This window comes from Cnephaeus nilssonii, assembly GCF_951640355.1.
Source record: "Cnephaeus nilssonii genome assembly, chromosome: 5".
Lineage (NCBI taxonomy): Eukaryota > Metazoa > Chordata > Mammalia > Chiroptera > Vespertilionidae > Cnephaeus > Cnephaeus nilssonii.
This window is the reverse complement of record NC_137076.1, coordinates 18,099,680-18,112,574: the sequence shown is the minus strand read 5'-3', so window position 1 is coordinate 18,112,574 and position 12,895 is coordinate 18,099,680. Positions and strand designations below refer to the sequence as shown.

At 51.6% G+C, this 12,895-nt stretch overlaps 1 protein-coding gene across 1 annotated transcript in view; it reads right to left on the bottom strand.

Annotated features, from left to right (window-relative positions):
• Nucleotides 1-12,895, bottom strand: part of ELL (elongation factor for RNA polymerase II) — a 64,440-nt gene extending 51,545 nt beyond the window's left edge. The window contains exon 1 of the mRNA XM_079772503.1: nucleotides 12,707-12,895. Coding sequence (XP_079628629.1) covers nucleotides 12,707-12,841 — 135 coding nt within the window. The 5' untranslated portion in view covers nucleotides 12,842-12,895. The remainder of the gene's footprint in view (nucleotides 1-12,706) is intronic.

Genomic DNA, 12,895 nt, shown 5'->3' with positions numbered 1-12,895 from the left:
GGGCGACCACCCTTAAATCAGCCTACTTTGGACTATAGCCTGAAGACAGGCATGAGACCTGTGCAGGAGGGGGAGGGGCAGGAGGACAGGAGCTCGGCACACCCTCCCTTGCTGAAGGAGCCAAGTGGGCTACATCTGCCCATAGGGCCAGAGAAAATTCCAGGACAATGGCACAGCTCCTGCCTACCCAGTAACCCCCAAAGGGCAGTTCTTGACCTGCAGGGCTTCCAGGCCATTCCCACCTGGAAGAAAGCCCATTTTCTACACCAGTCACCTTGTAATCCACAGGGGACACAGAAAGCTAAACCTAAAGTATAGATTCTGCCCCATCTGAGCTCTTGACCATTAGCCTCAGGTGCCTGCAGGACGGAGCCCAGCCCTTTCCATCGCCCTCTGAACTGTTGCTGTTGTTGTCTTGTTGTGTGTGGGGGGGTTTTTTTGGGGGAGTGGGGGGAGACACAGAAGTCCTGCTACTGGAAGGGTAAGAAGGTGATAATGGCTGGGGAGAATGAGCCACCCAGGGCAAAGCCCATGTCACCCCTGCTTCCCCAGCTCTCAGCCCCCACTGCTTGCCCCCCCCCCCCCCCCACAGGTGCTCTAGGCCAGCAGTAACCAGCCGCTGGTCCGTGAGGTCCGAAAGGTTGGCAACAGCTGCTCTAGGTCACCCGGGGTACTTACTCCCATCTTACAGACCACAGACCTGACTAGGGCTGGGCTCCTGTACCTCACTGCCATCTCCACTCATCCAGAGCAGGGCCAAGTCGGCTGTTCCTGCCCTTCCTGTTATCTGCTCCCAGGTGACCTGTTTGTAATCTTCCCTCAAGCAGGATCTGAAGCCAGCCCAAGTCCACCTTAAGTATGGGAGCCACCATGCCCCCATTCAACTGGGGTCACCTGCAACCAGAGGAATCCTGAGCCCACTGATGATCCAACAGGTGTTAGAGGCCCTGCAGACCTTAACTCTCCTGAACAGTCACATTCACCTTAGTGTATTTTAAAGGCTCTAAGAAAAAGTTCACACCAATCAGAATGACTACCATAATAAAAACAGAAAAGAACTAGTGTTGTCAAGGATGTGGAGTAGTTAGAACCCTTATGCATTGCTGGTGGGAATGTAAAATGGTGCAGTTACTATGGAAAACAGTCTGGTAGTTCCTCAGAAAAGTTAAACATAGAATGATCATATGATCCAGCCATTCCACTTCAGGTTATATACCCAGAAGAACTGAAAGCACTGTCTCAAAGAGATGTTTGTACATCTATGTTCACAGCAGGATTATTTACAGCAGCCAAAAGGTGAAAGCAACCCAAGTGTCCACTGACAAAATAAGTAGATAAACAAAATGTGGTCCATCCATATAATAGATTATTCAACCACAAAAAGGAAGGAAATTCTTTTTTTTAAATATATTTTTATTGATTTCAGAGAGAAAGGGAGAGGGAGAGAGAGACAGAAACATCAATGATGAGAGAGAATCATTGATTGGTTGCCTCCTGGACGCCCCCTACTGTGGATCGAGCCTGCAACCCCGGCATGTGCCCTTGACTGGAATTGAATCTGGGGCCTTTCAGTCCGCAGGCTGACGCTTTATCCACCGAGCCAAACCAGCTAGGGCAGGAAGGAAATTCTGACACCTGCTACAACATGGGTGAACCTTAAGAACATTTTGAGTGAAATAAGCCAGGCATAAAAGGGCAAATACTGTATGATTCTACTTACATGAGGTCCCTAGAGTAGTCAGATTCATGGAATAGAGAAGCAGAATGGTGGGTGCCAGGGGCTAGGGAAGGGGGATAGGAGTTAGTGTTTAATGAGAACAGAGTTTCAGTTTGGGAAGGCGAACAAGTTCTGAAGATGGATGATGTGAATGTATTTAATGCCACTGAATTATACATTTTAAAATAATTAAGATAACAAATTTTGTTATATGTCGTTTATTACAATGAAAAAACAAAATTTTTTTAATGCTCTGAGAGATCCCAGGTAATGACATCCGCTGATTAGTCTTAGCACTCCCAAGGCTTCCCTGATCTTTGCCAGTCACAGAATGGAGCCCCCAGTGGATTGACATCGAGGTGGAGTCGAGCCCCCCACAGTGAACCTAGGAAGGGGCTGGAGCCATCTACACTGCACAAATCAGAGCAGCCACTGCTGCTAAGTCGGGCTTCTTTGCAAGAATTAACCTCAACTTCCTGCCCTGGCACCCGTTACCTTCATGTTCTCTGGCTGCTCCACCACTGGGCCTACCTCCAGTGCCACTCTCAGATCTCAGGCAGACATCACCAATCTTGGCTACTTCCTGGTTTGACCTGTTTCCTAAAAGCACCTCCTGCCCTCAGGAAGCTGAGTTTCTTCCTTCCGATGTCATCCCCTGTTGGTTGTCACCACGGTTGACCTCCCTCTCAGGGGCATGGGGACTGCAGAGTGAGGTCTGACCAGCCTGCCCACCAGTAAGTGCCAAGTTAGTCTGATAACCAGGACGTGGGGGCCATGTGTATGTATCCAGGTGAGGGAAGAAGTGGACCAGGACTCCTTAGGCCCGTCATTCCCATGATTCCTTTGCCTAGGCCCCGCTGGCCCAGGCTGGATGATGGGGGAGACAGAACCCCCACCTCAAATCCCGAGGAAGAGCATTCTTAAGTGGAGGGGTCTGGCTCTTCCAGGCTGCCCTGTGATTCCCTAATATTCACATGCTGGAGCATAACCTGACGGCAGAGAGGAGCCACTTCACCCTAGACTCCAGGCTTGATTCTTCACATTCCCTCAGCAATGACCACCAGCCCAGTGGACTCAGCAGTCACCCCAGACCCGACAGGACATGTCTCCAGAAACTTGGCCAGCACTTCCAAACCCTGTCCGCTGCCCACTCCATCATCACTGCCCCCAAGACTGCTGGAGGGATGGAGAAGGGGGATGCACTGGAGGGCCCAGCTCTCTCCAATACAGTGGGTGGGCTTCAGCAGGAAAGCTGCTAAAGGAACTGAGGAAAGCCCTGGCCAGGTAATTCAGTTGGTTAGAGCATTATCCCAATACAAGGTTTTGGGTTTGATCCCCGGTCAGGGCACATACAAGAATCAACCAGCCCGGCCAGTGTGGCTCAGTGGTTGAGTGTTGACCTATGAGCCAGGGGGGTCACAGTTTGGTTTCAGTTAGAGCACATATCCGGATTGCAGGCTTGGTTCCCAGTAGGGGGCCTACAGGAAGCAGCTGATCAATGATTCTCTCTCATGATTAATGTTTCTCCCAGTATCCTCACCTGTTGGTTGTCACCACTGTGACAACATCCTATATAATAAAGAGGTAATATGCAAATTGATTATCACTCCAACACATAAGACGGCCGCCCCCATGTGGTCAAAGATGGCCGCCCCCATGTGGACACAAGATGGCCACCACAAGATGGCCAGCAGGGGTGGGCAGTTGTGGGCAATCAGGCCAGCAGGGGCGAGCAGTTGGGGAGGACCAGCCCTGCAGGAGAGGGCAGTTAGGGAGGACCAGGCCTGCAGGGGAGGGCAGTTAGGGAGAACCAGGCCAGCAAGGGAAGGCAGTTGGGGGGGGACTAGGCCTGCAGGGGAGGGCAGTTGGAGGGGACCAGGCCTGCAGAAGAGGGCAGTTGGGGGCGACCAGGCTGGCAGGTTAGGGCAGTTAGGGGCGACCGGGCCAGCAGGGGAGGGCAGTTAGGGGTGACCAGGCCGGCAGGGGAGGGCAGTTAGGGGCTATCGGGCCGGCAGGGGAGCAGTTAGGCATCGATCAGGCTGGCAAGGGCGTGGTTAGGGGGTGATCAGGCTGGCAGGCATAAGCGGTTAGGGGCAATCAGGCAGGCAGGCAGGCAAGCTGTTGGGAGCCAGCAGTCCTGGATTGTGAGAGGGATGTCCCAGATTGGAAAGGGTGCAGGCTGGGCTGAGGGACAACTTTCCCCCTGCCCTCCCCCCGTGCACGAATTTCATGCACCGGGCCTCTAGTATACACATATACACACACACACACACACACACACACACACACACACACACGAGGCCCGTTGCACGAAGATTTGTGCAATAGGCCTTCCTTCCCCCAGGTGCCAGCACCAGCTTCCCTCACCTGGGAGCCGGGCTTCCCTCTGGCCACTGATAAGCACCCAGGACCCGGGCTTCGCTAGCAGCCCCAGCTTCGCCTGGAAGGTCGTCCCGTCTAATTAGCATATTATGCTTTTATTATTATAAATTATACAAGGACACCAGTGTAGTAACACAGTGCCTGGACACAAGACATAGCAAGGTGCCAAGGGCCAACAGTAGCCATGGGAATAGGGTATTTAGTTATTTTGCCAGTTTTCTACACTAAGCTATACTGCTTTTATAGTAACAAGAAATAAATCCCTGACAGAGTAACTCAGTTGGTTAGAGTGTTGTCCCAATACGCCAAAGTTACAGGTTCAATCCCCAGTCAGGGCACATACTAGAATCAAACAATGAATACCAGTACATAAATAACTGGAACAACATATTGGTCTCTCTCTCCTCCACTCCCCTCCCTGTCTTTCTTCTTTCCTCTCCCTCCCCCCTCCCTCTCTCTCTTTCTCTCTCTCAAATCAATTTATTAAGAAAAAAATCAACTTTCTACATGTGTCACTTTTAAACAGGGGTTTGGTGAACCCATGAACTTTACAAACATGTGGGACTCCCTTTCCAGAGGGGCTGTGGCAAGTCACAAACATGCCCCCTGACCAGGTGACTCAGCCATGGCCTGGAGGGACCAGACCCAAGAATATAATTAGCATCAGACTCCATGCAGCCACTTGGTGTGGGGACAGGAGAGCTCCCCTCTGGACAGTTAATGTGGACACCAGCTTCTTTATCAAAATGTAAAGTGACAAGGAGAGAAACCAAGATGGCAGCATAGGTAAACACCTGAACTTGTGCCTCGCACAACCACTTCAAAACTACAACTAAAAGACAAAACGGACATCATCCAGAACACAGGAAGGCTGGCTGAGTGGAAATTCTACAACTAGAAGGGAAAAGGAAAGCACACTGAGACTCAGAGGAGCTGCGGAAGTAAAGTGCAGAGGTACAGAGGCTCGCACGCGCGGAAAGGGCTGGCAACTGAGGACTCGGTTGTCTTTCTCAATTGGGAGGGAGACACAAGCTCCCGACTGCTCTGAACTCCAGTTCCGGGTGAGACTCTGGGGACCCAGACTCATACGGGGAGAAACTGGACTGTCTGGCAGCGGGCGGAACTCAAGGGCGGCTTTCGCTCAGAGGTGCTTGCAGCGATTACCGGATTACCGAGGGACACTGAGACCAGGGGGCCTCTTAGGGCAGGGTTGACGGGAAGCCACTGCTGTTTGCTCCCCCTGAGACCCCGCCCCACCCAAGCTGTGCGCAGAGGCTTTTGCATATGAATGGCCTGGTCCTTTGAAATCTAAAATTACCTAACAAACTGCAGCTGAGTCAGAGAGACCCAGAACATCCAAAAGAAGGCCCAAGGCCCCATAGCAGCTTGCATTGCTTCACAGCTGGGCCTCATCTGGGCACCTCCAAAACCCAAACAAAGAAGAGGAATCTGCAGATCTCTCCGTAGCTCCTGCTGGGTGGCCTCAGGCAGAGGCTAAATTAGCACCTCCTTGGAGATCCAAGAGCCAGTGTACCCAGTGGTCAGAGTGGGACCATCCAGATTACAACTCCTCAGATCCATAAGGGACACACTCAGGGGGCAGACTCAGTGAGCACCAAAGCCCCACTGAAGAAAGTCTTGGCTCATAAGGGTGTCTCCAGCACAGAAGTTCTCCCATCGTAGACACAGCTGATCCTCACAGCCAATTGGCCTGGAGGTCAATTCCTCCCAGTGATACCAACAACAATCAAGGCTTAACTAAAACAAGACTGTGCACACAGCCCACAAAGGGGTGCACCAAGAGTGTCCACCTCAGGTAACTGGGGGGCTGAGCCACTGGGCTCTATAGGACACCTAGCACAAAAAGCCACTCTGTCAACACAGGGAAACAGCCAAAATGCGGAGACAAAGAAACAGGTCACAAATGAAAGAGATGGAGGATATAGAGTTCAAAACCACAGTTATAAGGTTTTTTAAGAATTTTCTAGAAACTGCCGATAAATTTAGTGAGACCCTCAAGGATATGAAAAAGGACCAGCCGAAACCGGTTTGGCTCAGTGGATAGAGCATCAGCCTGCGGACTCAAGGGTCCCAGGTTCGATTCCGGTCAAGGGCATGTACCTTGGTTGCGGGCACATCCCCAGTAGGGGGTGTGCAAGAGGCAGCTGATCGATGTTTCTCTCTCATCGATGTTTCTAACTCTCTATCCCTCTCTCTTCCTCTCTGTAAAAAATCAATAAAATTTAAAAAAAAAAGAAAGAAAAAGGACCAACTAGAAATTAAGCATACACTGACTGAAATAAAAAATAATATACAGAGATCCAACAGCAGACTAGAGGATAGCAAGAATCAAGTCAAAGATTTGAAATACAAAGAAGCAAAAAACACCCACCCGGAAAAGCAAAAAGAAAAAAGAATCCAAAAATATGAAGATAGTGTAAGGTGCCTCTGGGACAACTTCAGCGTACCAACATCCGAATTTTGGGGGTGCCAGAAGAAGAGAGAGAGCAAGATACTGAAAACCTATTTGAAGAAATAATGACAGAAAACTTCCCCCACCTGGTGAAAGAAATAGACTTACAAGTCCAGGAAGCCCAGAGAACCCCAAACAAAAGGAATCCAAAGAGGACCACACCAAGACACATCATAATTAAAATGCCAAGAGCAAAAGACAAAGAGAGAATATTAAAAGCAGCAAGAGAAAAACAGTTAGTTACCTACAAGGGAGCACCCATACGACTGTCAGCTGATTTCTCAACAGAAACTATGCAGGCCAGACGGGAGTGGCAAGAAATATTCAAAGTGGTGAATAGCAAGAACCTACAACCAAGATTACTCTACCCAGCAAAGCTATCATTCAGAATTGAAGGTCAGATAAAGAGCTTCACAGATAAGAAAAAGCTAAAGGAGTTCATCACCACCAAACCAGTATTATTTGAAATGCTGAAAGGTATTCTCTAAGAAGAAGAAGAAAAAGGTAAAGATAAAAATTATGAACAACAAATACATATCTATCAACAAGTGAATCTAAAATCAATTGAATAAAAAAATCTGATGAACAGAATAAACTGGTGAATATAATAGAATCAGGGGCATAGAAAGGGAGTGGACTGACAATCCTCGAGGGGAAAGGGGTGTGGAGGGTGCGGGAAGAGACTGGACAAAAATCATACACTTAAGGATGAGGACAGTGGTGGGGTAAGGGCATGGGGGGGGGGGGGAACCGGGTGGAGGGGAGAGCAACAACTGTAATAATCTGAACAATAAAGATTTATTTTAAAAAAATGTAAAGTGACAAAACAACCACAAGACATGGTTGTCCATATCACTCCCTTATTTGGGGGGAGGAAGGTTAATCTCAAAAGCGTTCCTTTGTGCTCAGCTGATGTGGCTCAGGGGCCGAATGTTGACCTATGAACCAGGAGGTCATGGTTCAATTCCCAGATTCTAGATCAGGACACATGCCCAGTTGTGGACTCACACCCTACTGTGGGGATTGTGCAGGAGGCAACCGATCAATGATTCTCTCTCATCATTGATGTTTCTATCTATCTCTCCCTCTCCTTTTCTCTCTGAAATCAGTAAAAAAAAAAGTATATATATTTTTAAAAAGTGTTCCTTTGTGCTCTGGGGTGACCGCAGAGCAGCCATGTATCACTGGAGATGAGATCTTCTGGCTGTGCAGCTCAGACCAAGGAGAAAGTGATAAAGGCAGAGAGAGTGGGAATGAGGCCCTAAAAAACCAAGGACAGGGGAGGCCAAAGCCCGAAGGCACAGCATGGATTGCCAGCTGGGCCTTGCCAGGCCAAGGGACACGGCTCCTGCCACAGAGAAGCGGATTCCCAAAACAGGGTCTGCTCCAGCCCAGAGCCACGTATACAGAGAGAAGTGGCCTTGTTTTTCAAGGATTCATCAGGGATGTCACAATCCTGGAGTGATGTCAAAACTGCCTCAAAGGTTATGAACTCTGGCCTTGAAGATGAGTCAACAGAGGGTGGGTTTCAGAGAGCAGCCTGCTATTTACACACAATCCCCTTGGAGATCTGCATGCAGCTGGAAGGCTAGTCAAGGGTTGTGATGGTAGGCAGGCTGGCTCCTCGCAGAGCCTTACAGCCTCCAGCAGAAACCACCAGCACTCACCCAGTGCCTGGAGTGCTCCCCCTCTTCAGCATCTATGAGATATAAACATTCTGAAAGAGTCACTCCACCCAAAACAGTGCTCACCTTGAAACACACAAGCAAACTGAACCCTTATGGCTCCCGCCCACAGGGCCCAGCACAACCCTTCAGAGGGGGTATTCTGATTCCGCCTTTGGGAGATTCCTTCCGGTGACTCCACCTCCCAGTCTCCACCCATTTCTTCACCACTCCACCACAGGGCTGACAGGGGGCCAGAGGAAGTAACGTGTACCGCTTGGGACAGGTTACTTTCATCTTTAGGCTTTCTTAGGGGAGGGGGCACAATACAGACCCAGACAGCAACCTCAGGCATTTGCAGGGCCACTCAGGTTACCAACACTCACAGGAGCCTGAAACACTGGCATTTTAACTAGGACTCCAGACCACCATGTGACTCCCTTTCTGTGAGTCCAGTGGCTCAAGATCCCTCCAACTTGAGAGGGAGCCTGGGCCAGTGAGGACAGTCTAAGTGACCTCGGGCACACCACAATGCTTCTCAGAGCCCAACTGCCCCCAAAGCACAGTGGGAACAATAAGCTAGCCCTCCTGCCAGTGTTGTCAAAAACGAAGGGTTTACAGGGGCCTGGCCCACAGCCAGGAGGGGCAGTGCCACCTAGTCCTAAAGGTGGGCTATCTGTAAAGCATTCAAGGCTGGCAAGAAGCTCCCCTGATAGGGCCAAGTGGGGCACCCCCCAGGAAGGGGAGCTGAGCCTGCCTCCCAGGGCCTTACTGTGGGAGGAGAACAGAAGCTAAATTAAGGCTCCTCCTGCCACCGGTGCCAGGCTGACATCCACGCAGCCGCTCCCTGAGCAGCAGCGAGCTGCACCCAGCACAGCTCCAGAACAGTCCAGGAGTATTCACTGCAGACCTCCTGTACTTCCCCCTTCCCGAGGACAAAGACCTGCAGCCACCCTCTACAGCTTACTGGGCCACCCTCCCCCTCCCGCCCCCGCCAATGGCCTCCCCAGCCCCATGCACCCAGCTTTCCTGGACCCCTCACCCAGCAGACCTCAGCTGTGGCATCTCCCAGAAGCACCGCTCTCAATCAGCACCCTTTCACATCACCTGTCCCCATGCCATCATGTTGCCCCATTTTACTTCCTTCCTGACATTGACCACTAACAAGTTCTTCGTGTTGATTTCTGTGCTGCCCTGTTCATTATGTCTCTTGCCTCTAGAATGTCAGCTCCTGGCACTAGGGGCCTGTCTTGGGCACTTGTGAATGTCCAACTCCACAGCAGTGGACTGTGTCCACACTTCCTCAGTCTTCTCTCCCAGAAGTAACCCATCACAGCAAAAAAGGAGATCCCCGGGAGTAGCTCCTTCAGGACTCACTTGAATTTTTATATTCAAGGAGAAACTGCATGAAGCCCCAAATCTGGATGGGTGGTGGCTGTGTGTATTACCACATCTTCACCCTCCACCAAATTCCAGGCAGGCCCTATACAGACCAGGGGCTCAGTCAGATTCAGGTGGATGTAAGAGCCCAGGCCCTCTCTCTCCAGGGCTCTGCTCTAACCTCCAGGCAGGGACTGGCTCTGGGTAGAGGCACCAAGTGTACACGAGGTGTCAGGGATATGCTGAGGGGCACACATATGCCAAAGGATCCCCGCAGCCAAGAGGAGGAGGATTTGGAGCTCAGAGAGGGCCAGGTGCTGGGATCCTCAGAGCTGTGAGGAGAAGGATCTGGACTGGCAAGGGTCAGGCACTGCTCCAAGACCTCACACAGGTAGAGGTGAGATTCAAACCTAAAAAGGCTCCAATCTCCAGGCTTCTTAGGCCCCTCTCTGGGCCCTCAATTTTTCTGAACAACAGCATGCTCCTCTCCACCAGGAGAGGAAAAGGTGACCCAGCAACGGAGCCCACCAAATCCAACAATAACATGCCCAGGTGGCCGAGGCATGTGCTCCAGGAAATGGTCAGGGGACATGTCTCTGAGAGGCACATGAGGCTATCTTGGAAGAAGGGACTGTGTCCACACTTCCTCAGTCTTCTCTCCCAGAAGTAACCCATCACAGCAAAAAAGGAGATGCACGGGAGTAGCTCCTTCAGGACTCACTTGAATTTTTATATTCAAGGAGAAACTGCATGAAGCCCCAAGTCTGGATGGCTGGTGGCTGTGTGTATTACCACATCTTCACCCTCCACCAAATTCCAGGCAGGCCACTAGGTCTGCACAAAGGCAGCTCAGACTTCAGATCCCGCTGGAGAGAGAAATCTCAGGGACTTGTACGGGAGCTGCTCCAACAGCTAGGATTACAGGAAGTTCCTGTCAGTCCCCTGCCACTTCTGAATTTGTACAAGCCTCTTCACAATTAAAAAGTAAAAACAAAAATCCTCTCCACAAATTGCCATTGGCAAACCATTTAACCACAGCACAAGAGAACAGGAAACTCGAGACACTATTAACTAAGCTGTGCACCTAAGGTTTTGTTAGTAACCAATACACTGTTCTGGTCACACAAACAAGTTCTTCAAGTCGCCTTCCCCATGTCCAGCACCCAAAAGCACCAAGAGCACCTGAGTTGCTCTCATTTTAGCCCAGTCTAGCACATTGCCCAATGAGCATGATTCAATACAAAAATTGCCAAGTCACTTAAATTTCCAGACAGCTTCTGAGAAAAACACAAGTTTGGGTCCCCCAAATTTTAGCCCAGCAAGCCAAGTTGGCCAGGATGGCTTGAAGAAGCTCTTTGAGGGAGTCCCTCCTAGCGACTGACTCTAACCTACACAGCTGGGCTCCATGTGGAACCTGCCTGAGTCTGCAGTTACCTTCACCCTCACAAGAGGAAGATCTAGCTTTAGTTAGGGGATGTAAGCAACACCCTAAATTAAAAATAGCTGTGTGACAGCATGAGGTGAATGCACAGGCAGGCCTTTCGGAGGACCAATGGATCCAGCAAGGGCAGCATGACAGGGAAGGCGGGGCTCCTAACCCAAAGTGACCAGGTACCAAGTTCACCTTATTTACATGACTCATGAGCTCTCCCACAGCTGCCTCTAGGAAGTCTGCCTTCCTGCAGGACAAGTCACTCAGGATGGAATTCCGCAGGGAAGGGAGGCTCAAGCCAACACTGTGCCCCTACCTCCTCCTTCTCCTCCTCCCCTACAGGAGTGCCTCAGCCTCACCTTGAGGAATCCTTCTCACAAGATGAGAATTCGTTCTTACAAAAAAAGATATAGTTCCCCCATCTATTAAGGGGAAACTGAGACATCAGAACAGGAAGAAAATTGCCCAAAGAGGTGGGAAAAGGCACGGGAAGGGTGGGCACCTGGGAAAGAAACAAGGGAAGAAATTCCCCGTTTAGCTAATGGTGCTGAACAAGTCCGGGGCAGGAAGAAAGCCACATTCCTTCCTAGTTAGTCTCTCTCCACACCCGCCCAAGGCCCCCTCATTCCTGGTATACACAAACACACACACACACACACACACACACACACACACACACACACACGGACTGGGGCCTCCCCAGCCACCTCTGACTATAAAGCCCCCCCTTTCCAGGCAGGAGGAAAAGAGCTCCTAAACCACTTCCCCGCAGAACCTGATCACTGGGCACCTGCAACTTCTGTCCTAACACAGACTGAGAGTGCCATGACACAAACAGAAATGGGAAGAAGCAGGTCTGACCACAGTCCCAGATGGGCCCCAAAGTCAGGCCTGAAAGAGGGTGCACAGCAGCCTCTTCCCCACCCCCTGCCCCAGGCCAGGTGGCAGAACTGAAACATCTTGAACTTCCCCAGATGGGCCCAAATGGACCCCTGAGAAGTTCAGAGTCAGCAGCCAGGTGCAGTGGCCAGAGCCCCCTCCCAGGTGCCCACCACCGGCTCCCAGCCCACATACGCAGCTTCTTCCCCACAAAACACTCCCACTCTCTGAAGGAGGTCTAATGAAACAGGGTCCCCTGGGGGAGGGGGAGCGCAGTGGGCGTAGTTTCAGACAAACTATCAATATCTGCCCAAATTCCGCTTCCCAAGAACCAAGAGTGATCCCAACTCCAGCGGCCTCACTGGAAAGACTCAAAGACGGCACCCCCACACAAACGGAACAGGACCCCACAGGTGCCTCTCTGACCCATCCTACTAAGGACTCTGACGGAGAAGCCTCAACCCCACCCCCACAGCTCCTCCCGGCCAGGTGAACAGATAAGTTCCGGGTGGACAGGGAAGGATCCCGGACGCCTCCAGGTGCCACACAAACGCCCCCCTGGATCAGGCGCGCGAGTTCCGGCCCCACCGCCGGCCTGGGCCTATCGCCAGTGTCGCCTCCCGGGACCAAGGAGGAACGTGATTCTCGCACCCTGCCGGCCAGTGGATCCACAAACAACACCCCGAACGCCAGACCCCGCGCCCCGAGGCCCGGACGCCGGGCGAGGGGCACGCGAGGCCGGCCGGCACCCCGACGTCCCCGACGGCCACACCGCTCACCTGGCTGGCGCGGTAGGTCTCAAAGGCTCTCAGGGCACTGTCGGTGAGCTTCACGTGAAACACGGACACCTTGCTGCCGTCGCTCACCCGCCCGCACGACAGCCCGTAGCTCCGATCCTCCTTCAGTGCCGCCATCTTGCGACCATTGCTACCCGGCCCCCCTTCCCGGCTCCAGAGCGGGCGCGCCGG